We start from the raw sequence: 26,989 nt of genomic DNA on the forward strand, positions 1-26,989 counted from the left end.
ATAATAGAAAATAGTCATTTGTCCTTTGAGAAAACAGTTTCTCAACCTTGCAGCCAAGCCTTTTTTTTTGTCTTTTTTTTTCCTTTCACAAACTGGTAGCACTTTGTTTTCAAATGAAACTGTAAAATAGGACTACTATATCTCAGTGTAGATTCATGCTTGTTTTATATATTTATATCTTTGACATTCAGCAGGCAGCTGTATGCTGTGGCGGGAATAATGGGCTGCCTTTTCGAGAACCATAAGCCCTTTAAGGGTAGTAAAGCTCTGGCTGCTGCGGGCACCGGCTCTCTTCTGTAATAGCCTGTAATTCCTCCTGTCTATTATAATCACAAACACAGCCTGACAGCATGCACACACATCCAAGAATTTGTAAATGTACACTCTACTGCCTGACTTTTATTTTTAGGATTTTCTTTTTTTTTTTAATCCAGCTTGTTTCGTTGCCTCTGTTGGAACATAAATGCAACATACATTTTTTACCATAAAAACTGCCTCTAATCTTTAGAGTAAAATTTATGTTGTAGAGACATCAATTCCTAGAAACGTTAGGGAACTTTTTATTAGGATACTGTATGTGCCAGTATCCAGAGCTTTGTAAAAGTATGCGGGACACACGTGTTGTCACATTACAACTTTACTATTACGAATTTACTATTCGTTTTTTTTGTTTTGTTTTTTTTTTACCCCCGTTTACTCTCTCTTTTCTGTCTCTAGATGTGCAAAGCAAAAAAATTGCTGTTATTGCAGCAAAAGCTGGATCAACATAGTATTGACTTTGGAAGCATAATGCAAACGGATGCCACAACATTTCATAAAGTATTAAAACTTTCTTTTCACTTCACGTTATTACACTGCTTTGTGTTGATCTGTCCCTCAAAATATGTGAAATTTTGTGGTTGTGATGCAATGAGATGTGGAACAAGTCAATGGGTATGAATTCTTTTGCAATGTACTTTAAAAGGAGTTTAATCAGATTAATGAGAAAAAAACAGGTCCCACTGAACCTCATTCTCATGTCTTTCCTCCTTTTTAGATTGACTTATTGTTCAGTCTCTCCTGAGACTGGAAGGGAAAGAATTGAGGATAATTTAGGCAAAGGTCAAAACAGTTAAGCAGTTAGTGTACCATAGACCAGGTGTCTTTGTATTTGAAAATCAAGCTCTTAAGAGAGCTGTGGCCCTGAACTCATCTTCTGCGCAGGCTGCACACATAAATTCTACTACCTTCAGACACAAGAAATGGTGTCTTTGGGCGGGGGATTGGATGGTACAGGTGCCAGACTTCTTTCCCCACAGCCCCCGTGGCGGCCGGAGAAGTTAATTGGCAACATCTGGCTGTCTGAGAGGCCGAGTGCCCATTCGTGCTTCTCCTTTTTCCCGCCCCGCCCTCCTCCGTTCTATCCGTCCTTCCCTCCAGTGGGTGCTGCTACCCTTGGCACTCATGTGGTGACACCGGTCCTGCTGCAAGCTGTGAACGTGAAGTGTGTGCATGTGTATCCGTGATATACTGGGGAGTATGGAAGCAGACAGAGCAACCAGGCCCCCAGCTGCTCCCTCTGAGCCAAGGGAAATGTGGGCAGACAGGCTGGCATCTTTGTGCAGGGCCCTCAGGGAGGATCAGAGGCAGAGGAGGACACAGGAGGAGGGAAGGAAGGGAACGGGACTGTGAATGAGTATTGTTTTACAGATCAGTGTCAGGCACACCATGCTGTTTTAATGCTGATCATACTATAAAATTTGGAAGAGCTTTCAATTTGGCTTTTGAGTGAAATTATGTGTGGTATGTAATAGTAATCTTTAAAATTTAGGAAATTAGATATGTTTTTAAATAGAAATGTGTTAGTGGATTTTTACTTTTTTTCCCCTGATACAATTTCCATTTATTCAAGAGCAGGTGCTTGTTAATGCGGATTCAGTCTAAAGACATGTAAACTTAACTAATTACAAGAAAATACCACCGCACATATGTTATTTAACTCTACTCATCAATGTCCCTAGCACTACAGTCCGGAAGAAAATGAATATTGCTACTGCGCATGATGATTTAAGCTGAAAAGTTAATGATGTACCAACATGTTAATATGCTGTTTTCATGTGACTTGTTGATAACTTGAGCTCTTACTTGCGCGGTTCCAGATGTTCATGTACGGTCGTGTATAGGCAATTATGACAGAAAATTATTGTCCTTCTTCATAAACTTACATTCAACACCTGTAAAATGTATTAAAATTCTAATTAAAAAATTATTTATTCCAAAGGGAAATTAAATGTTGTTGTAACTTATATAAATTCGTATTTAATTTGAAGTATTTTACATGAAGTCAAGAATATTTTTGGACAACTCTGACCATCTTCTTTATGAGACAGTGTGTTGGGAAAACATATTGTCTTCAGTCAGAGGCTCCTTCAAATTTGCTGTAATACAGACTGCTACCGGATGTATTTCCTGTCAACAGTCATCACCATATATTATAACTCTGTCAAATTTGAACTAACATGAGTTACAAAAACATTCAATTTCCTTTTGGGATCAATAAAATATTTTTGAATTTGACGCATTTCAACAAACATCAGGAGTGACATACAAGCAGGAACTTAGACACTAGTTTAGAAATGCCCCGATCGGGACGCTGCTCCAATATTTGGGATAATTTTAGAACACCCACAGTTTAACATGAAGACTTTTTACAGCCTGTTTACATTGCATCATAGTAGACATATTTAAACATTTACATTAAGTAGTTGGTTGTGTTTACTTGTGTTGATGAGGCTTGCTATATCAGGTGAATTGAATCAAAAGCAGTGGCCCCAGTAATTTATTTGCTGAAGTTACCTGTTGTTATGTTAGTTACTTTGTGGTTATTTTTCCCCAAGAGAGTCAATCTGATCAGCGAGATGGTCTAAAAGGTGACCTCACCGCTGTGTAGAATTTAATAAAGGATTTCGGAGCGTTTCGTATGAGTTGCGTTTCGTTTCACTGAGTAAATTCTCCAAACAGAATGATCTCATCTCTCCGTTGGCCTATTCTCCAAACAGACACTACAGTAAGCGTCTGTGATGCTGCTTGATCTGAGATCAGCGGTCTGTGTAACAGGGTTGACTCATCCTGAGATCAGACGATGTTCTCATCTTGCATTTTTTTTAGTCATATACTGTATGCATCAATTACCTCAGCCGCTAAAACAAGTCAAACTCGAAACAATGTTGCAAAACTGGAAAAAAGCCACAGTTTCCTTATTTTTACGCCCTCTGCATGGACTTGGAGAATCAGAAATGTAAAGATTACTAGTGGTCCACTTGGTCACTGATCCGTTTTGCACCACATGATTACTAACCAACTGTAAGTGTATTAATGTGTCTGTGCATACATCTTGTGTCTCTGTGCACTTATCTGTTATTATAACGACTTGCTCTGGCGCCGGTCTGTCTGTTCCATTCCACACTCTTGTCCACACACATGCTGTCGATAATGTAATGGGAGTATAATGTTGCACTTTGGGAAATGCTGCATCACACAATTATAGGTGGATGGTCTCATCTTTCTACTGGCTCAAACACGCTAACGCAGAGGGCCCGCTGCCCGCTCACCTCCTCCCTGCGTACCCTTCCTCTCCCGTGGGGGTTTAACGCTGAGATCATCACATCGGTGTTATTTTGATGGTTTCTTGTATGTACTTTCTCCGTACCCACCTCCCCCTTTGTTCCAGACAAACCTGCACCTGCCAGGTTGCCCCATTGGGGAGCTTTGGTGCCAAAGTGGTGAGGGCACAATGATCATCTGCTCTCTGCTAATTGCCCTGCTGCCCCACAGGACATGGGGGATTGGGCTCAGCGTGTTTCCTCTAGCTGAGGCGCCCATGGGGAAGTGTTTGGGCTTTTGCTTTATCACAGGACGTTACCTTTAAGTACTTTCAAGTGTTTTCTATTGCTGCATCTTCTCTTTTCCAGCATTTAACATTGTGTTTGTTTTTATAAAGTTATTTAGTTAAAGTAATTTATTTAATTATTCTGCCATATTTTGGGCCGAATAATTAAATATTCTGTCCAAATATTTAATTATTTGGGCAGAAATAATTAAATATTTATTGGTGCTTTTGGGGTATGGTGCATACCCCAAAAGCACCATACACTTTTGGGGTATAGTGCTTTTTCTCTGAAAATTGTTCTCTGCTTCAATCCCAAAGGTCACCTCTCACTTAATTGTGTGGCCCTCTGCTGGTGCATTCAGGCACTGCCACTCTTCTCACAGTCTAAATGACACGCAGCATTTAAAACAATTTATATTCATATTGAGATATGACTTTAAGTGTATGCATGTATTCATGCATAAACACTAGCTTTGAAAACTCTTATTTGTGCACGGGAACTACTATAGAGAGTTGGTGAAGAGATATTTCAGAAAAGCAAGTCAGATTTATTTATTCTCTGGATATTTTCCTCATTGTCACTATCTCTGAGAATACCAGCTAGAGCTGCTGCTGTAAATCCTCTTCCAATTTCCTCTCAGTGTGCCTCCTCGGAGGTGATAAAAGCATCCCATGTGAATGTTTGCATGCTGTACATCTCAGGAATTTCAATCAGATTCAGTGTGGAGGAGATTAGGAGTTTTGAGTTAGAGGCTAGTGTTCAGTCATGTTTTTAATGGGAGTCTGTATTCTTGTTCTTAGAAGTGCATGCATCACGAGATTATTTCATTTTTAATCCACAGATCAGGCACAACATTATGACCAATCAAAGTGAGTTAGACTGAATGTCTATCATAGTTATGACTGGAGTATTTAGGAACATTTTGTTCTTAGAGACAGATTCGAGAGTTGGAAGAAAAACATTAGCTCTCGTTTAGAGTTCCTTTAATTTTTTTTATTTTTATTTTCCCCACCCTTAAATGTTTTAGGTCAAAAGTCAAACAGAGATAGTCTGCAATAAAAATAAATTTTGTTATTTTATAAGGGGACAAAGCACAAACCCTTAATAGTTATGTTTTTTAAATGATCTTTTTGTTTGAAAAAAAGCAAATTGATGTTACAATTGCATCTTGTGTAGCACTACTCCTTTTTTTAGTTTTGTTGCAGTATTAACAAAAATAAAATAATGGAGAAAATAACTTTACACGTGAAGCACTTACAAAGCACTTACAGTAGAGGAAAATCGATCATGAAAATGAGAAATCTGAAATGGAAAGAAAAGGCACAAGCCTGGAGGAATCATGTCTGCTTGAGTGGGAAATACGAATGTGATCCATTTGCTCCAGATTACATAGAATTTGTCTTTTTGGATTCTTTAAAAAATGTATCAGTTTTTCCATTTTAAAGATTTCCAAGATAACTTGGAAGCATTCTTCTAGTTTAGAGACGTTGAGTTCAATCACCATCTCAGATTTACATCCTTTCTAGCTGCTAAGAGAGCAGTTTAACATCTCTTCCTTTTCCAACATTGTTACCCAATCCTGTATGGTATACATGTAGAAAATTAGATGCTATTTGAGTTTAAAATCCTTCATTTAACATATTGTTAGTACCAGCAACTGTTTAGTTTGTAGCAGTCAAAGAAAATATGGTAGTGATTTGCTTCTGTCCTCAATAATAAATATAAAGACATAAAATAATAAATACATTTTAGGTACAAATCCACTGACTATCTCAGTCCTGAGTACTGTGAAGACTTGGGAATCAAGAAAACACTTGAATAGAACTTGTCTGACAAAATGACAAAGTAAAAGAAAAAACAAACAAAACATCTACTTAAAAAAATTCAACTACAATGGAGAAATTAATGTATTGGTATCTTTTAGACTGCAGTTGTGATGTTTTTGTGAGGTTTTTGGACTCCCGTTAATAATGGTGAAAATACTGAAATCACCCAACAGTCCACAAAAGATCTTGGATGATTTGCAGAGCTGATTTGCATCAGCTTAGGTTGGTGGTTATGGCTGCCTGGATGAAAAACTGCATTTATAGGAGCGTCTCGAAGCCCAAACCGCTGCTGATCAAAGAGAACAGAAAGGCCCATCTTTTTTGTGTCCTTTTAAATCTGGCATAAAATAAGAATAACATAAACCCACCATCAGTGGTGGAGAAAGTACTCAAAAAATATACTTAAGTAAAAGTACAAATACACAGACAAAACTGTACTCAAGTAAAAGTAAAACTACCACATTAACATTTTACTTAAGTAAAAGTAAAAAAGTACTGGCTTTTAAAAATACTTGAGTATTAAAAGTAAAGTACTTGCTGAATGCATTACCTAATCACTAATATCATTAAGTGTACCGATTGTATTTAATTTTAATACATTAGAAATGTGCCATTTTAATGAACAATGCCACAGATAAAGCATGTTATTATTGTGTTTACTCTGTAACATAGTTTTGACTTAGATATGTGATTCTATGCATCATAATTTCAGGGATGGAAACATCTTGTCTCATGTTTTAACATAGCATGAACTTCACTTTTTTTGCCACTAGTTGCATTTATTTTGAAAGAAATAAAACTGAAAAGGTAGGCAGGGGATCACATGGAACCAAGGAGCCACGTAGCAGAGTTGTAGTCTAGACCACCAAACCCAAGACCAAGACAAGACCAAGACCAGCACCCCGTGCTACATGACACAATAAAATTAAGTGCACCTATCAAAATTGCTTCTCAAACTGATCTGAAAGATCCACATTCCCATAAAAACACCTAGATATTAAATACTTAGAGCTGAAATAAATTTAACCAGTATCAGTTCAAACTCTTCTTCATTCTGTTTTGCTTTCATCTCTGTGCCACAATACACAGGTCTCCTGCCATCCCTAAAAGAAATAACACCCTGGGCAGTTGCCCATATTGCCAATGTCAGAAACCACAACTGTCTGCACCATTAAACATAGCAATTAACAATAAGCAACGCTCAACAATGAACACTGTCCAAGGCGCAATAAGCAAGAAGTAACCAAGCAGAAGGAGCACCGTGACTGTTCTCATCCTCCCTCCCGCTGCAACGTCTGCCAGATGACGAAAACAAAGAGCAATGAGCATGCTCTGTGTTCTTACGTTGTTGTTTTATTTATTCACAAATTATATATATATATATATATATATATATATATATATATATATATATATATATATATATATATATATATATATATAATTGTTTTTTTTTATGAAATAAATTAATAGCAGTGTACGCAGAGCATTACAAGAACAAAGAACGGCTCACAGTGAGGCTTCAGTCTTATCAACTTTAGTAAAGATCCGTCCAGAAGAATCGGATCGTTCCTGAATATCATACCCCTTTATTGCACTTTGGTCACAGCTTTGTCCCATATATGCGACACCTCAGTCAACACCTCCACACAGTAATTCAGCGCATGAGTGACAACTTTTTTTCATTGCAGATGCAACATATGTCTCTCTGTACAGCTAGCTTTGCTAGCAACACGTTTATGGAGCTTACCTTTCTTTAAGCTTTCCTTCGAAGTGATGCTAAAAGTTGGACGAAGTCCCCACCGTCTGTGGAAGTGAAGCGCTGCTGATTTTACATGTCGCCATATCTTATGATTTATGCAGTGTTATTATATTACTGATGATTAGACAGACATCTTCTCCCGCTCAGAGGAAACCACTGCGCATTTCTTGGAGCTCCGCGTGCGAGTAAAGGGGGAGGCGATGGGTGACAACAGACACGTAAGTCACATGGATTTTACGGCGCCACCTTAAGTCCCTGAACTTCACATTTTAACGGAAAGAAAACACAATGCGACATGGATGTAACGAGTAATGCGACAGTTTTGTAGAAATGTAGTGAAGTAGAAAGTACAGATACTTACTGTAAAATGTAGTGGAGTAAAAGTAGAAAGTATACATTATTAAATCTGCTTAAGTAAAGTACAGATACACGAAAAATGTACTTAAGTACAGTAACAAAGTACTTGTACTTTGTTGCTTCCCACCACTGCCGACCATTAAGAATACAAATAGTCTTAAGCAGGGTGGTTGTACCATTGTTGCCTTCTTTGCTGCTTCAGGATCTAGATTAATTCTGCTTGCTACAAGGAAATCCAGAATCGACCTATAGTGCTTACTTGGGTTATGTAGCAAGCAGGACAATAGCCAAAAGCACATCAGCAAGACAACATCGAAACAGCTAAAGGAAGACAAAAAGAAAGTTAGGAAGTGTACTACAGTTTGCGTTTTAGCCTTTTTCACCTTGTAAAGTCATTTTTCAAATACCAAGGCCCCTTAAGAAGAAGTACGGGTAACTTTTAGTCTATAGGAATGAATGAAAAATGCATGGAAGTCTTTGTGACGACAGAAAGACATGTTTATATGGACAGGGACAGAGGGAGAGAGAGAGAGAGATCTTTTTGGAGATTATGTTGTAAGTAACTATAATTACCACACAAATAAATTAAAGCAAGGATTTATAATCCAAACAGATACTTACATAAAACGATTATCTCTGTATTAAACAGAAGAAACTAATAGCGTTATTGCTGCATTGTTTCTTGGTAGAAGAGGATTTCCTCTCACTGGTCTCAGTTTTTTATGGAAATAACGTTGCACTTTATGTCACCTGCATAATATAAACTCAAGTGAAGCGCTGCGGGTATGATCTGATATTGACCGAGCTGATTCGGCTAACTCACCTTGAAATTCATTGAGGTCTAAAAGCTGCCAATCCTGTGACAGATCAGCTAATGAAATTCCCCAAGCAATACATGAATATCAGAGCTAACACCGAGGGTTGGAGATAACAGCTCTCCGCTGTGCCTCTAACAATAGGCAGCGGGTAAAAACAGCCACCTGATAGAAGAACACCTTCTGGGTGTTTTGATGCTGAAATCAGGTGAGTGTCTTTTATGTGCACGTGTTTCAGTCTCATCAGACGGCCGTTTCTGATTTGAGGAAGCTGCTAGCGCTGTGGCATCTCCACAGGTGGGCAAAATCCATCTCCCTTGTTGCAGAGAAGTCCATAACTCACGAGTGTTATTGTTTCCTGTAAATCCTTGTGGCTTCTAGCCAGAGGATTCAGCCACTGGCATTAATCCCTTGTGGCGTTATTTTTGTTTTGCTCTAGCAGACCTTAGTCTTATGCTCTTGTCATTGTGCTCACATACTCAAACTGAAATGTTCCTCTAAAAAAAAACCCAAAGTGAAACATTCTGTGTAAAATTTGAGTCTCTGTATAATTGGATTACATTGACTGTATATTTATGTATATAAATTGTGTAAATGTCTTCAGGTATTTTTTTTGAATTTGCACTATATTAATACATGCCGGACACAAAGAAGAATGGTTTTCAAAAATTTTTGCAAATAAAATCTGAAAAGTGTGGCATGCTCCTGGATTCTGCCCTCTGAGCCACTATTTGGAAAACTACCTTTTGTTACCCTGATATGAATAAGGTTTCTTTTTAGCATGTACTCATCATGTTTGTGAATGAAATAAAAAGAAATATTCTGATTTGAAGCCCTGCTATATTTTCCTAGTTTAAATGCTGTCCATGCGAACATGTATGCATGCATTGTTATAAATCATTTTGTTATAAGTCCGGTTGTATGTTTGGGTTCATTTTCCTGCTGGAAGGTGAATCTCTATCTGCTCTGTTTTCATGGCCTGTTTTTATGGACAAGCAGGTTTTCAGTTGTGCGATATGCTTTCTGTTTTAGGATGATAAATAGAGAAGTGCTCTGTGAGATGATCAAAGCTTCGGATATTGTTTTGTGCCCCAACCCTGCTCTTAACTCCCTGACCTGTCCACTCTGTTGTTTGGTCTTTGTGGTGGTCTTTATTTACTAAAGTTCACCAACAAATCCCTGGTTTAGAAGTATAAGTGTAAAGGAGGCTTAATTCAAATGCAATTCACAGTTTTTTTTATATATATATATTTCCAACTTTGAAAACCATATATAGTATGATTTCACTTTTCAATTATGTTCTGTGTTGATACATAAAATTCAAATGTGATGTTATGGAAATGTTGAAGGTGTGTGAATACTTTTGCAAGGTAATGTAAAGGGCACATTTATGAAGCCGCAGTCAAATAAGTACATTGCACGGCCACATGCAATATACAGCGACTCAACCAAATTACAAAGCCAGCACAGGTTGCCTAGTAACTGTGTCTCTTGAAAGCTTTGTTGCAACTTGATTTGCATCCAAAAAAAGTGGTGGCTCCAGGAATATATATGCATGCCAACATGCCTCCACACACATGCACAGAAACACACATGTCCTTTCTTACATATGTGAATATGAACTCCTGCGGTGATTCAGAAGCAGTTTTCTGCTCGACTTGGCATGCAAGCAAAGGCACGATGCTGTGCTTTAAAAACAAAGCGCCTATCTAACATCTGGTATCATTTTAGAATGCTGGGAAATAATGCCTCTTCAATTATTGGTGGGGTAACACAGACAGGGTGAAGAAACCTGTCACCCAGCGCAAAATGTTTGCCAAACGGACTTAGTATTTGTCTGAAATGAGTCGGAGCGACTGTGTGGAGCTTGACAGTTATATGGCCACACTGGGAGACATTTAACCTTCCTAACAGTTGACGGAATGACACGCCTAAAGTGACAACAGCGACACAGGAAAATAAAAAGGGGTCTATGAATGTGTGTGTGTGTGTGGTGTGTGTGTATTGTTTTAAGGCGCCGTGAGTTTTGTCCTGCAACTTTCTTCCTCTGTCAGCGAGAGCGCTCCGATCAGCCGTGATTGGCGTGTCCTTTATGCTTGACTGATTTGAAAATATAGACAAAAGTGTCGCCTGTATAAAAGCTATCAATTTAGAGCCTTCATCTCAGCGCCATAAGAATCAGAGGCAGGAGTTTGTAGTAGCAAATATTTCTGAAGTAGAAAAGCTGCGGCACACAAGCTTGACACGGCACTAAAGGCCTGCTAGCTCTCGGAGATTCAGTCCCTTTGCATTGTCCTCTTGTCTCTTTATCTTTGACTTTGTCTTCTTACTTGTCCCGTTCTCTGTTTGTCTTCCACTTTCTGCATTTGCCTAGTGTTTGCCTCTGTACTTTCCTCTGTTCCTCAGCTCTCTTTATTCTGCACGGCTTGTGAGGAGATGCTCTGGAGGTTAACTTGTCCCACAGCTCGCTGCGAAAGCAATGACCTTGATGTAGCTCACATACGGTTTGAGTTTGTGCCGTTGTTTCTCCGTGTTTGTTTGTTTGTTTCTGTAATCACTGAATTGTAAAACTGGGTGTGCGGGAGAGTGTTATCATACCAGTGGAGGTTCTCATTCTCCGCCCGCCGCCCCTCCATCTCACGCAATGATAATTCTGTTTGGCAATGACACCTCTGTGCCACGTCAAGAGATGGGCAGGGGAAGAGGCACAGGGAGGTACCATTTAGATAAAACAAATTGGCAGCTTCAGAGCAGGAGCGCTGACTGCTCAGATAAGAACCAGAGAGACTGTGAGCACTGATGTGCATATGCTGTGGCTTTCTTTTCCTCCATGAATCTGTGGTGTCTAAATGATGCAAAGCCCCCTTCTTCAGCCAGCTCCTTCCACCCTGTCCTTTTTTTTTTTTTTGTTCCATAGTAAGTCACAGAGCTATTTTCTCTGGCCTATAACTATAATGCTGTGATGGGACAAGCAGCTTTAATTAAAATCAATAGCCAGGACTGTTCTAGTCTCTGGCAAGGTCACACATCTCCCAGCAGGGAGAAGGAGAAACGGGGAGAAGTGGGATTGCATGGATGGACGCAGGCAAACAGGGAAATATGTAAAAAGGTGAGGTGTCATCATATTTTAATTAACCCACACCTCGGAGGGCTCGTACGACAAAAAAGCACCAGTGTGCTTTTCGAGCCGAGGGTTGAAGCTCATCGGTGTCACATGGACGTTTAGTTTGTCCTTCCAAGTACACTTGAAACCCAAGTGGTCGTGGAGTTTTAGAGGGAGAAAAGAAGAATTGAATTCATTGTTGTTGCAGGATTTATAGTTTCCTTTTAGCTTCTGTTCTTTTCTTTTTGCCCAGCGTTGCAGGCTGTTGGATAGCCCTGGTACGCAGGCTGTTGTTGGCAGCCGGGGTGTGGTACAGCTAGCCACTAGCTGCATTAGTATTCTGCTGAGATAGCTACATGCAGAGACGTTTTCTTTTCTCTACCTCTGAAGGAATAATCAGCCCTGGCGTTTGCTCCTTTTTCTCTGTAAGAGGCTGAGTGATTTAGCTTTTTTGAGTTGCTAGGTACCTACGGAGATATGTTTTCAAGTTCTTGACAGTGTTTGTGCGTTCACTACAGATGTCTGTTCTAGATCTATGCTAAACGTGATGCATTAAGGTGTCTTGTTTGTGCAAGCAGGAGACGTCTGGCTCTCCTGCTTGCTTCTTGTCGTCGTGGGTGAGTCATGTAAAGAAGTAGACTCTATCTGAGCTGGCAAAGAGCGGTCCATCCTGTTTGGTTATCAAGTCTTGTTTCTATCTTGGTCCTGATAACATCATATCTGATCTGTTGCCAGAGTCGCCACAGAAGCGGCCGCACTGCTAGCCACCATCCGTTCCCGTATATCTATGTATCAGTTCCAGATCTGCCGTCACCCTGCTCTCTCATCTTTGCCTTATCTCCTTATTCCACCTTTCTCCCAGATCCCGGTGTCCCAAACACACCAGTCCCTCATCGTCTTCATCTGCTCACTGCTTTTATGCTGCAAGTTTTAAGATATCAGTTTTTGTGCTGTTGTTTCCTGAGTTTAGACTTGTACATTTGCAAGTCAACGATTGAAAGGCCAAAACTAAAACGTATGACTTCAAAAAAAGGGAACAAATACAGTTAATTGAACAAATTCCTGTTTTCTCTCTGTTTTACGAATCAACAATAAATGAAGAAAGAATTTGGACTAAAACCAGTGAAAGTAGATAGAAATAGATCTGTGGAGTTCAGAGTGAAGTACTTCTATCCTGGACAATATTGACTGGAGGTCCAGGGCTTTTTTGATCCTGACTCAACATAAAAAAAATACTTTATCAGCTTGTTACATACACCAATGCTTACAGGTTTGTTTACAGATTTTTGTCAAATAGCTCCTATAAGTATGCAACTGTTTCAACCAGTTGTTAAAATGATCTAAAAATGACCAAAAGATAAATTCAAACAGCCACTTGCCTTATTGCATTTACATTTATCTGAGTTCATTTGTATAATGGACCAAAAATACTGACATGCTTACTGTGGAAATGTGAACGTACACTCTTTGCTCTAAGGAAGTTTGGAAATACTTTTCTGGCTTTCTCTACTTACATAACCAACTTCCTCATCACTGTGATGGTAGCCAAAAAGTGTCATTAACATTACCCCTGTGGCCAGTAATTAAAAAGAAAGGCCAGTTCAATTAAAGTTATAATTTGTATATGTTGTCAAACAAGTTAGATAGTACAAACGATTGTGTAATGGTTGTTATATGCAAATACTTAATATCCAATACGCCCCCATTTCGTGTGAGATTATGCTGCTGCAATAAAAGATTAATTCATTTGAAATCTTTTTACACATCTTTCCCAGGGGTGTCAATAAATGTGTTTGTGTTTTCTTAATTATGTGTTTCGGTTAAACGTTCTCCTTTTTCCCCCCTCAATCAATCGAATACCTGGTCTTATTCCTGGTTCCTACAGGTTTTTTGTTTTATTCAGTATGATGAAACAGTTTAATATTTTTTTGTCACTCAATTCAAAAACTCATATTATATGCAGTTACTTCATGAAGAGAAATATTTATAATTAAAAAAATATATGATCTGTAAGCCAGAATAATTTAAATTACAACAAATAAGGTCTTGAAATATTTTTCTGTGAAATATTTCAAGTTAACTATACTTCAAGACAAATATAGTTAATATTAACTATAAAATACCATAAACTCAACATCCTTTAACATCTTTATATTTTCTGTCAGCATAAATGGCCCTTTTTGTGTTGCAGGCAGAGGCTTCCACCGAAAAACGTCTACTACTACCGTTGCCCTGACCACAGACGCAACTACGTAATGTCATTTGCCTTTTGCTTTGACCGAGAAGACGACGTCTACCAGTTTGCGTACTGCTACCCGTACACCTACACCAGACTGCAGCATTACCTTGCCAGCTTGGAGCGCAGAAACCTCCCCTACCTGAAGAGGGAGCTGCTTGGACTCAGCGTGGTGAGTCCCAGAATGAAAAATGACACAAGCAGGTGGATAAATGAAAATGTGAGGTGGGTGGAAAATGTCTAGGTTTGAGACAGGAAGTTTAAATCATGATGCGGATTAGACATGGAGGAATTATGGGATATGGTGTGCGTCTTTTTTCTTTTTTAGCTTTAAGGGACCTTAGGAGTGCCTGCTGGTCATAACTTTGGCCTCATGTTATTATTAGTATTGTTACACTGGGAGACGACATGCTACATGTGTGTGTGTGTGTGTGTGTGTGTGTGTGTGTGTGTGTGTGTGTGTGTGTGTGTGTGTGTGTGCGTGTGTGTGCGTGCGTGTGTGTGTGTGTGTGTGTGTGTGTGTGTGTGTGCGTGTGTGTGTGTGTGTGTGTGTGTGTGTGTGTGTGTGTGTGTGTGTGTGTGTGTGTTCATGTGATCAGCGGAGCTCTCACCTCAGCAGTGGAAGCCAGTGTATCATACATGCAGCCTGCAGTCTTGTCTGCTCTTATCAAATAATTGTATGAGAAAAACTCATTAGAAATGCTTGAGAGATTATGACTTTTTCTTCTGTCCTCCTACATTTGTCAGGAAAAGCTTGCTTCAAGGGAGATACCATGAGAGTACAGGTACTTGTGAGAAGCACTTGACCATAAAATGCAGAAATTACTTTGAAATTTGAAACAGCTGATAGCACATTTTTAAATGTGTAAGACCTTTATAAATTAAAGATGCAATGAGTAGTGCTAGTAATGAAAGTATAAAATATTTAGAATTACTCATTTTCTTTACTGTAGTAATTCAGGATTTCAATTTTGTATAGATTTTTATTTCAAGTTTTTGTTTGGCTCGTGACAAATACATTTTGTTTTTCATTTAGAAATGACTGAAGAGGTTATCAGCTAAAGATGAACAGCGTTTCCATCCACACACAGAAACTAACCACAGCTAAAATTCTGATTATTTTATTGGCATTCATACATATTGAAAAACATCAATACGTTCATCAATACATTCAAATGTTACCACTAAAAAACTTGTAACTTGTAAACTTGTAAAACCAATAACTTGAAACTCCAGATTTTATGCAATAAACCAACATAGCATGGGAAGTGAAAGGAAAAAGAACGGTTTAAAAAATACATTGACGCTAAATAAAATAAGTGTTAAATCCTTTTCTTCAGTAAATAAAAGTTTGGTTTCATTTTAGTCCCCCTGAGTGTAAGAGAGAATAAAACTACTTTTCACTGCAAAGTCTGTTTCCACCAGCGTTTTATAATTACAGACTAAAATAATTTTTCTCATTTTTCTTTAAAGCTTAAAATATTTTTCAGTCGGACTTGATAAAGAACCTCTGCCAACATCAGTTGTCAAGTTTTGCCGCATATTCTCATTCGGATTCGGCTTTGTGCTCACACTGGGCTCTGACTGTATGCTCAGTGTCGTCCTGCTGAAAGGTGAACCCTTGATCAACGCTCAAATCTTTTGCAGCCTCTAACAAGGTTTCTTCCTGGATTATCCAGATTCCCCTTCCTGCTAAAAAGCATCTGCACAGCATGATGGGGAAATGCTAATCTGTTTACTTGTAGAAATGATGCGATAGTTTTTTCATTTCAGTGTTTTGCTTCAGAGCCAAAAGGTTCAGTTTTGGTTGAATCTGACCAGAAACTTTTTTTATACATTTTTGCCTTGTCTTCTCTGATTTGACAGTACTTCTCATGGCTTTCCTCTTGCCACTCTTCCATGGAGACCCTGGTTGTGGAGGGTATTGCTAATGGCTGTGTGGTCAACAGAGCTCCCACCTGAGCTGTAGATCTCTGCAGCTCCTCTGGAGTTAGCATGGCTGAATACTTTCCTTGTCCGGCTTGTTGGTTTATGACAGACATGTGTTGTTTGCGTCAAACTCTTTCCATTTTCTGTTGACGTCCTGAGAAATATGTAAAAGTTGATTTATTGCTTTATAACCTAACATCAATACACAGTTTAACTGACGGTAGCAAAGCTAGACTTTGGAAGAAAAGGCTTTAAATTTCACTTAGGCATAGAGATGACACAAATATTTATTGTATGTAAATAAAACCCCTTTGAGATTTAGACGATTAATGACACAGATAAAAAGCCTTGTACCGAAAAGGCGTTTTATTTTTGCCTGATTTAATGTGCATTTGTTCTGTTAACGTGAAGCATTATTGCCTTTAAGTAATAAAAAGATGAATTACTTGTTTTGTTGTGGCAAGTGCAATGAATGGCGAGACATAAATCTGATAATGAGTCTTCTGGACCGCGGCTACGACATGACAACTAACTATAATATTTAACTATAGTCTTTGACAAAACAAAGAGCAATTTGTGATTTTACTTTCACAGTTTTGCAGTGTTATGACTATAGTAAAAAAAAAAATCCCTGACGTTCAGTACGTTGTAAATAAAGTTGACGTAAGCTGTGACGGCTGAAAAAACGAAGGCTTCGTGCATCTCGCCGGTGCTGATAACAAATCTTCTTTTCTTCAGTCTGCACTACTGTTATGTGTGTAACGGTGTTGGAACTAAGATATACAATTGAGGCTGTGCAGCACACTATTTTCACTTTATTTTTAAGCTGCATCATTTCTCTTCACAAGACAAAGGGGAACAGGGAGAGAGGACAGACTTGGTTGGTTTGGCTCAGAGAGTCAGTATTAGTATTCATAGTCATAGAGAGGTTTTATGACCGTATTTTTCTTTTTATGTTCTCTGGGCCTTGGTCGCAGACAGCTTAGCCCCACCCTCTCATATCTCTTTCCCTGACTGCTCTTTCTTTCTCTTTCTCTCTCTCTCTCGTTGTTGCCATTTCCTCCTTCTCCTGCGTATATGCATATGCATCTCCGCACACACACACACACAGGTCAGAAGGAAAGAGATGAGAATGGATAAAGGGAGCTTTTCGACTGCATCAAAGTTTAAAGACAGATTGCTGTAATTTCCCAGGCAGAGTCTTTGGATACGACAGAACACGCCTGGGACACCAGAATAGCTTTAACCTTCTAATGGGTACAGTTATCTCATAAGGATGGAAATAAGATTTGGGGCCATTTGCACTGGCATGCCTCTGTTGTGCTGCCTAATTTGTTTTCTGTAATGTATTCCCACAAATAATAGACCAAGCAGTCTGCATACTTAAGTTGGGATACTTTAAAATTTTAGTTTCTGAAATATTTATTCCGGTCTGTGATATTTAATAGTCACGTCGAGAATAACCTGTTTAATTCAACACAAAGTAACTATAAATGAAGAGGAGCAACTAAAATAAAAAGTAGCTTTTAGATTGGGTATGCATAAATACAAATAAATTCAATAAATATGGATTTTTGTTTTTTACACGTAACATTGTCCTACTCAGTGGCCCATTCTTTGACTCTGAGAATGCTAGTTTAATACCTGTATTTTTTTTCTTAATATTATTATTTTTAATGTTGAAATTTTGCCTTTGCTGCACAGTTTCTTATTTTTTGTTTTTATATTTTTACCTTTGTGTGAATCTGGATGCTCCATCACTCAGTAAGGGATATTTGTATTGCCCTGTTGCTGAAAATGTGCTATATTATTGGTTCTCAACGTGGGTGGTACCGCCCCCCAGGGGGCGTTCAGAGGACGGCAGGGGGCGCTGGAGGACATTTTTACAAAAGGGGGGCGCTGGGATGCCTTTGGGGGGCGTTTGGTCGAAGGTAAACTTTACACCTTAAATCCACAACAATACCAGTTTAGACTTTGAGCAACTTGGTAAAACTGTATTGTGTAACATTAAATCATGCTTGGCTGCAACTGTATCGATGGCAGCTCTTCTTCTATTCAGTGTTTGTTAGCTTCATGGCTCCGCATCAGTTCAGCGTTGCACCGGCTGATGACGCTGCTGTGATTCACTTTGTCTGGTATTTATATAGGCTACATATGTTTTGGCAGTTCTGTGATCATGTCAAAGCAGCAATTTATATTAAAAAGTGTTTTATTTCCATTTGAAAGCTGCCCGCTTCCATGGAAGGACAACAGAAAATCGCTCTTATATTCATGTAATTACTAAAATCACGATGCCCTCATTTTGTATCCCTCTGAAAAATTAACCCATTTAAATAAAGAAATCCCTCCATGGGTGATACCACGATAGCAAGTGTTCATTTAATAGAGTTAACACCGGTGCTGCAAGTGGTCCGACATGAAACGGGTTTGATGGAACAACGGTACCAGCACTTTTAAATTTCAATAATCAGAATACCGAAATTGTTTCTGTTGAGGTTTATGTCAGTCTGCCTTTTCCCCATCGATATGTTTCCCGACCGCCCTGCACCTTAGGGAGTTAAAAAAAAAAAACGCCGCACACATTGCGCAAAATTCTGCAACATGAGAAGCGGGCAAAACGGAGCGAAGAACTATATGTGAATTATGGCATAAACAGAATCCGACGCTGAACAGTGAAAAATCAACACATGATGTGAAACACATGACGATTAGGAGGCGCAGCAGGTGATGAGTGCAGATTACTGGTGGTCAATAAACGATAAAATAAATTTAGCAACAGGAAAGAAACTAAAGTGGACATAGCAATAAACCGAGAGAGGATAATACTAATCAAATGAAATTAAATGGAAATGAATGAAGAACAAAATGCAAGAATAAACTAAGAAACTAAAGTAAATACGGAGGAATAAACTGGTATATGCAAAGTAGCCTACAAATTCTTTGGTGGGGGGCGGTGAGGGACCTGGATAAAGGCTAGGGGGGCGCTGGCCCAAAAAGGTTGAGAAACACTGTGCTATATAAATAAAATTACCTTAAACGTTTTATTTTAAATACATACAGACAGAGAGATTAAACTGAAACAGTACAAAAGAGCAGAACGTTAATTTTCAGATTTTTAAGGTAAAAGGGGGGAAGTTTTTCAAAATGCATGTTTCATTAGCATTTACAAAGAGCACAGGTTCTGTTGGCTTGCTTATGTTTTTATGGTTTTAAATGTTGTGCTGCCAGGTTTTGTGGAAACATGCTGCAAAATAGTGCACACACAATGTTCCACATTTCTGCTTTCAGCACCAATTCCACATTTATCTCAGTTGTCTCATAAATCCACGTTGCACAGCTATAAACGATCCTCAGAATGACCATGGAGGAAGGAATAAAGTGGTAACGGGTACCTTTAAAATCAGAATATGGACTGGTGATGGGTTAAAGTGACCAGTAGTAACATTAACAGGAAAAATTGGCGGTTGTGTTCTGACCTTGAATCTTCTCCAGAACATATTTTTATTTGTCCGTCACCTGCTCCGTCAGTATGTACGCCATCTTCCTATATAATTGTGGCTCTTTTACCACTTCACCCACTCGTCTGTCCTGTCGATAACATTATTATGAGTTCTGTAATATTCTAAATTACTGAAGCAGTGACTCACGTTGATCCTGGGATTCCCTCATGTGTGGCAACTTAGATATGTCCCTCTGTTCACCTCGCTTTGCATGTTCACCTACTTCTGTGTCAGTTTCTGAAAAAAGAGGATTGTGGTGAGATCAGGACTTTAAACGGTAATCTGATACGTCAGTTTAACGTGGAGTTTTAATGAAATGTTTATTAATTAATCAGAGGCATTTTTGGACCGTTTTTATATTTGCTTCATGTTTGCTTTGTTTTGCTTTGCTGACTTTTTTAGGGAAGGAGTGGGATTCACAATAACATTAGAGGGAAGCACCCCACTATCCTGATCCTTTTTCTTTTTCCATTTTTTCTGCTCACTGTTGATCATTTGAAATGCATTTTATTTCCTTCTTATCATGAAACGTAAAGTAGTGCTCCAGTCAATGAAACTGAGCTAGACTGAAATGATTATTTGTTTACTAAGCTCTGCCGAACTACGTTACTGGGCAAAGACCGAACGAGAAAACCCACACACACATTTAAAGTTTCTTAGCATGAAAAAAAATGTAATCCCAATTAGTCTGAGTCTGAATGATGCTTTTTTCTAAGTCTAGACCCATAGAATCGCTTGGTCAGCTCTGCACTAAAAGTTTTACATTTACATTTCCCAAGAATCTTTTTTTATTTTTTTATTTTGCAGTATTTTATATCTTCATTTATATTCATTCAGAAGCTCATCTTTAAAGGTTAACAAACTTTGATCTTCAGTTTTTCCATTGAAAAGCTGGCTCCAGCGTTGGTTAGAGTAAGGAGCTCAGTCATCTGGGAGCTAAGAGTAGACTTGCTGCTCTTCCCCATTGAAAGTGGTTGATATAGGCGGTTCAGGCGATTAATCAGGATGGCTGCTGGCGTCTCCTTTTGAAGTTTTCCTCAGGACCAGATTGAGAACATGCTGTGAGGGACTATAGGATCCAACAGAATGAGCAGGAGAGTTTCTCTGGGGTGAGGAATGCTTGAGTCTCCCCCCCCCCCTGGACCTCAGAGAAGTAAAATATGGGTTGAGGTTTTTGGCATTATTCATTTGAGATCTTCAGTCAGGGTGGCATATTTATTCACCTATTTGTAATATGTGCCTACAGTTTTTTTTTTCTTTTTTCTGGATTGTAAAAGGTGAATATTTGCTTCAAGCTTTGCTGTGGTTTCTAAGTGCACTCCAGTCCCAACATAGAGAACTTTAAAAGACATACTCTCACAGACACCTGGATACACATCACACACAAACACTAAAAGAAAAATACCCGAAAAATCCATCTTATTTCCCAACGGAGAAGTTTTTTTATTCTTCCTGTGCTTTTTCTGCTGGATTCACGGACTTATGTCTGCTTGTCAGGTCCCCGTCTGTCTGAACATTTCCTTTTAGAGGACCATCCTGACAGTATCTGAGAAAACCGCTTTCTCCCTTCCCCCGAGGCATCCGTGTCCACAGAGGTTCAGAGAAAAAGACAACAGGCTTTCGACCTGCTACAATACTAACAAGGCTCTTTGAAATGACCCCTACTGTCTCTATCTCTCAAGCTATTTCCTCATTTCTTTATGCTCCTCAAGTTTCCCCTGGCCATCGAGAATTGAAACACCTTATTTGCCCAGCCTGCCTGTTGAGAAAGCATTTTTCTTCCCCCCCCCTCCCCAGCAGCCAGGTTCTGCCCTGAAGTTGCGGAGGCAGCAGTTTGAGGTTTTTCTTGTGCTGGCCCTGTGGGGAGGGAAGGGCTATGACACTATTAGTCACCTCTGACACAGCACAGCCTCTGCCTGTAAACCAGATGGAAAGAAAGTGTAAATGAGATAGCTGCCTCATGGTGGGAGAAAGAATGTGCCACCTATAAGCCTCCATGCCGCTTGCTCACCACCAAGCGGGAATTTGGTTTGCAAAGTCACAAAAAAGTAAAAGCTGTTGATCTGAACATCGCAAAGCTGATGTGTGACATGCTCTCGGCTCTGCTGTTCTGGTGAAATCCAACAGATCAGGTCAAGATTGTGATTGATCACTTGTACTGTGCTGAAGAAAAGCAGCATTAACTCTTGACTGCAGTGATTTAACTTTGCTTACACTGTCGTGATTGAATGTGAGACTTAATCCCGTGTGACGTGAATGTTCATTTACCATGTCTGGGCTGTCTGCTCAGTAAGAGAGCGGTCTTCAGGAACCCTCTGTTTTTTGGGGGGGCTGTGTGTCTTGAACAACAGGAGAGGAGTAGAGTGGTCGCTGCGCCTATATCAGCCTGCCTGCCTCTCTCTTTCCTTATCTCTGTGTTTGTACACTGTGTGCCAAGATCCAATCAATAGCCACTCCAGCCGTGGAGAGAGAAGAAGGTCAGCAGCCACACTGGAGGAGCCTGGGTAGGCAAACAGAAAACAACATGCTTCAATCTGCGCTCTGTGGACTGCCATTGTGTTAACGGGAGACCTTTTCCACCTGGACTTTTCACAGTCAAATGTAGCATTGGCTTTTGCACGCGTCATGCATCGTCATCGACTCCCAGACCAGCATCTGCTGTAGCAAAGTACCAGTTTTAATTACCCTGACTAATTAATGGCAGCCTTTTCTGTTAACCGACTCCAGCATTTGAGTTCTTGACACAGACACGGTTCTGTGAATGGCTCTGTGATCGGTTTGTAATAAAGAGAGCCCTTCATTTACAGAGTGTTATTCAAAGACCAGCTGCAGAATGGTCATCCACTCTCCGCTGTGTGGGTGAGGTACTAGTGCAAAGTGAAGCCACGCGGCAGACTATTTTCTGTTTATTTTTAGACAGTGGCCGTTCCAGCTAAACCTGGTGGACTGCCACAGAATCAAAAATTGAGACTAGAAAGCTTCTGTACGTTTTGGATCTGTGGAATTACCTGGACTTAATCCGTGATGCGTTGATGATGAGGGTGATGGTCATAAAAACGTTTTCAACTTGGGATATTTGCAAAATTCTCAAGTTTACCTTCTGGTGAAAAGTTTCTTGAAATTATCCTTCTCTTGGCAACTGCATTGACTTAGCTTGAAAACTTAAGACAGATAGAAATGTAAAAATAAAAAGCAGGAAAACAATATTTTGTAAACATATCTGTAATATCACCCTGAATTTCCAGTTGACCTCTACATTAGAAGCGTTACTCATATGAACAGCAAGTGTTTCTAACTTATGTTTTTAGTTTGTTTTCTTTGTTAACTGAACCTTGCGATTTCATTTTTAGACCATATATCTGCCACCAATTTTTCTCTGTCTGCCTAAGGAATATTAGCATTTTGCATGTGTGAAGTTAGTTTGCATCTGGAAGAAAAAAGTCCCTTTATCATCTGGTTATATGTTAATCTCTGCCTACAGCAGCTGGGCATCAGAACTGTGAAGAAATTCTTTGTACATGGAAAGGTCATCTCTGTATTGGTACATGTTTCTTGGCAACTGATTTTTTCCCCCTTCCTATTTAACTTAATTAGCAAATGACCCCTGATATATCAGATACATGCATGTGAATATGTTTAGGTTATCACAAGAATCTCTGAGAAAAGGTTGAAGCGGCAGTAGACTGTCTTTTGGCCTCAGACAGCTGAGTAGGAAGGTGATCCAGGGGGAGCCGAAGATAAGCAGGTTTATGATCTATGTCCTTATGTTATAGTGCTGCATGGCATCTTATCTCCAGCTAATGGTTCCCCCAGGATACTTGCTGCTTTGTTACGCATCTCCAGCCTTGCATCTCTCCCATCTCTCTGGTGATGAAGAACGCAGTAATGAAGGAGAGGACATGAGGGCTGGAAGGAGGTGGGGCGTGGGGTGCGTTAGCCAGGCTCCTGATGTGCAGCTCGCTTTGAACAGGAGGAAGTGCAGTTTGTCTTTCTGTGATATGCTTAACTTTACAGCGCAGCTCAGCTGTGTGTGCACTTAAAAATAATATGCTCAATAAATAGATTCAAAGTACCACAGGTGAGGGTGAAATTGTTTTAGGTGACGATCACTCAGTCTTGACCCCTTGTTGATCCTTATTATAATGCTGGCGTTAAAGCACACACATTTTGGGGCTACTCAGACAGAGATAATATTTATTTAGGAAAATGGAACGTATTCACACCTTAATGGCTTCGCAGTCTGTCTCCGCTCTATCCCTCTCCCAGCTTCTTTTGTCCTCTTCTACGTTTGCATGAATAGGAATTAAGCTAATGAAAAGATCTCTGAAATGGCTGCTGTCTCGGGGCATGCAGTTCATTGAAGTGGAGCTCTCTGGTGGGTTGATAGTTCAGAACCCGCTTCATAAAATTAAATAAAAAGATTAACATTATCCCAAACTGATCCTTTGTGGCTGATAGCAGACATCTTTCTTTCTGTCTCTCGTTGTCTCCCCTCCTTCTTCAGCGTCGGAGGGAAATCTATTCCCATCCTTGCAGCCGTGTTACAACCGTCTTCCTGTCCTCCACTGCCAATGGAAATTTACTCTCCCTGCTTCTGAGATGACTCCATGGATGGAGCGTTGAGCAACCAGCGCTCACTCCATCTCATTTGGGTGTCAGGGCTCGGTTCCCAAAGGGGACACAATGAGGAGCAAAACAGATAGCATTTAAGTCGTTTAATAAATCAGAATACACCTTTCTGACAGTGTAATTGCTTCCCGTTGCCTGGCCCGAATTCAACCGCACGCACGGCAAGAGGGGAGAAAACAAGAGCGCGAGTGCTGAGTAACGTAGAGCGGGCTATACAGTAAATCATTTGTTGGAGGGAAAAGAATGAAAATTAATGAAAAAAGAGTTGCCTGCCCTCCAAAAGCAGCCAAGCTTGAAATTCACTTTGAGGGAAACTTAATTTGTTGTAAATGGGCAAAAAACATATTACTGCGAAACGCGTGGCAGGGGGTGCACGGTGTGTCCGTCTGCTGCGTTTGTCTGTCGGCATGTGTTTGTGGCAGATGAGGAACGCCATGCTCTGAATAGCTCAGCTGAGCAGGGGGAGACACAGGAGCCTGTTAATAACTCCAGTAACAGCATTCTCTTTCTACATGACTGCTCTCCAGAACTCACTTCGAGCACGTCTGAATACAACTCAGGGATGTGGAGGAGAACTTGTCAAAAGTTACTTGAGAGGAATAAACTTAGGCCTGTTCACTTCTGACTGGTGCATCGGTTTTGGTTTTTATCTGTGTGGATGTATATGTGCAAATATGCAGTTTTGTTTATGCCTGACATTTCTTCTTTGCTTTTTTTTCTGAGACTGTTCTGACACAATGCTGACTTTATTTGTTGGACATCCAGCCAGCACATGGAAGCTGGCAGGAGAAATGTTTTCATAGGAATACTTGTCAGAAAGATGTCACACAAAAAACAAATTTGTCAACAACAACAAACAAGTTTGTCAAACTAATTTTCATATCAGACAATGATTATATGAATTTATCCACTCAGCTGTTTTCAGAATTTAGTAAGAGGAAAAAAAGCTGTCAAAACCAGTTTGATCTTATGGAAAAATATAACTTTCCCCAGTAATATTTTTCGGGGAAAGTTAATGTGGCTAATTAACTGTGATTAGCCGCATCTTTTGGAAAAATTTCACTTGGCCTGATTACTTCCTGCAAGCTGCAATAAAGAAATCACTTAAATAGAGCCTGTCTAGCAACATGAGGTAGGCTGAAGCACATAAACAATAAAGCTAAGAATAGCTTATGACTGTAACATTCATTCATTTTTCAGTTATTTATTTATTTATTTCGAACAGACATTAAAAACAGTCAAAAAAGAACAAGACTGTAACCAGTACAGTTTTTGGAAATTCAGTTAACCAAAGAAAGGGCCATCATTCATAAAGAGCAAAGACTGTGATAAGTAACAAGCCTTCCTTATTTCTTCAAGAGTGTGAACAACACATCCAAATAATCACTAAAGGAAAATATCCAGTTGTCAGTTTCACCTCTAGCTCAAACCTTCTTGGGTTATGCAGCAAATCATATTGACCTTGGAGAGCTCATAAAATATATTTGGAGTTGACCCAGTCAAAGTCTAGACTCGAATCAAATTGAAATTCTGTTGTGAAAAACCAGACTCCTCAATGTTGCTTAATTAAAATTATTCTGCAAAGAACAGTGGGCAGTTTTGTGGAGACTAAATCTGACACAAACGCGTTATTCTCATTGCTGCAGTTCTTTACTGTGAAATTAAATCCTATTGCTTCTGCATAGTTAAACAACTTTCAGGGCTCTTGTGAAATTTTGTGCTTGCATTTTGTACTGTCAACATGGTCTGAACACGTAGGGCATTTCTGCAGGGCTAGTTTTCTTCTGAATCCCTGATACAGGGGATTGATTCAGTCCAATAAATTTAGTGATAAGCTTGAGCTGAAAGCCAAGCATGACTGACAGGTCAGGGTTAAACTGTAGGATTGCAGACTTGCTGCAGTTTTATCCTCGCCTGCAGCTATGGACCTCACTACTCTACAACTGCGTGCGCTACAGATTCTCTGTGAAGCAGATCAGGAGTCACATATGATCCAATTATTGACCCGAGCCGCTCGACTTCACTTTTCTCAACGTTCCCACTTCATCTCGGACTAAAGGCTGTGAATGCTTTACATTCTCACAAGCAGAGAGTGTTTACCTATAGCTTGTGTTGTCAACATACTCAGTGATACTATTGGATCCCAAAGGATCCTTGTTTTTATATTAAAAAACAATACCAGAATAAATGAAAGGTTTTCCTAACTTTGATATGACACAACTAAAAATGTTATGTGGAGAATATAAAAAGAGATGATTAATTGAATTTCAGCATTTAGTCTTTGTTGGTAGGAGACTGTCGGCATCCAGCGTCTTAACTTGTCTTTTTTTTCACTCTAGAAAAGTTATTCAAAAAGATTATATTGCAAGGAGATCCCTTGTTCAGACCCCACAGATTCTGCCTGGATTATACTTAGATCTAGTCATTGAGAGCTATCCTGTAATCTTTGGTTGCATCCTTTCTCCTACAACATCTGAATCAAGTGGCTGGATTCTCTCTTCAGTGTGTCATTCAGGCCTGCAGAGGCCTGCTAACTAGCCATCCATTTGATTCAGAGAAGGGATGCATCCAATATTTGCAGGATATTGGCTCCTGAGGACTAGACCGGGGCTCCCATAAACTTTTCTTAGTCACCCCTGCAGCTTGTTTTTTGTCCCTGGATACTTTCTTGACCAGTTTGTCCAATGGAAATAGCAGAAAATGTTCAAAAATGTAGGGTAATCATTATCACAATTGTGTATTTTCCTTATGTCCAGTTGAACTCTATTTCTACAAAGTCACATTCATGATGTTTACTGAAGGAGACTGAGTTCTCTTATTAAATCAAATCCTATTCCAAAATATTCCCTCTTAGATTCTACAGGATAAATTTCACACCGAAGATAGAAAGGGTTTTTAAATTGTCTGTCATAGTTGAGTGTGTGTACTTTTTTTTCGGAAAACGATGTATGCATCTGAGCAGG

General features: G+C 39.5%; 1 protein-coding gene across 2 annotated transcripts in view; it reads left to right on the forward strand.

Moving 5' to 3' along the window:
• Positions 1 to 26,989, forward strand: part of agbl4 (AGBL carboxypeptidase 4) — a 327,718-nt gene that overhangs the window by 144,991 nt on the left and 155,738 nt on the right. For both annotated transcript variants that reach the window (XM_008407873.2, XM_081606423.1), the window contains one exon: positions 13,924 to 14,140. In XM_008407873.2, the coding sequence (XP_008406095.1) occupies positions 13,924 to 14,140 (217 nt within the window). The remainder of the gene's footprint in view (positions 1 to 13,923; positions 14,141 to 26,989) is intronic.

Source organism: Poecilia reticulata, chromosome 4, assembly GCF_904066995.2.
Source record: "Poecilia reticulata chromosome 4, P_reticulata-male-v2, whole genome shotgun sequence".
In the NCBI taxonomy this organism is placed as follows: Eukaryota; Metazoa; Chordata; class Actinopteri; order Cyprinodontiformes; family Poeciliidae; genus Poecilia; species Poecilia reticulata.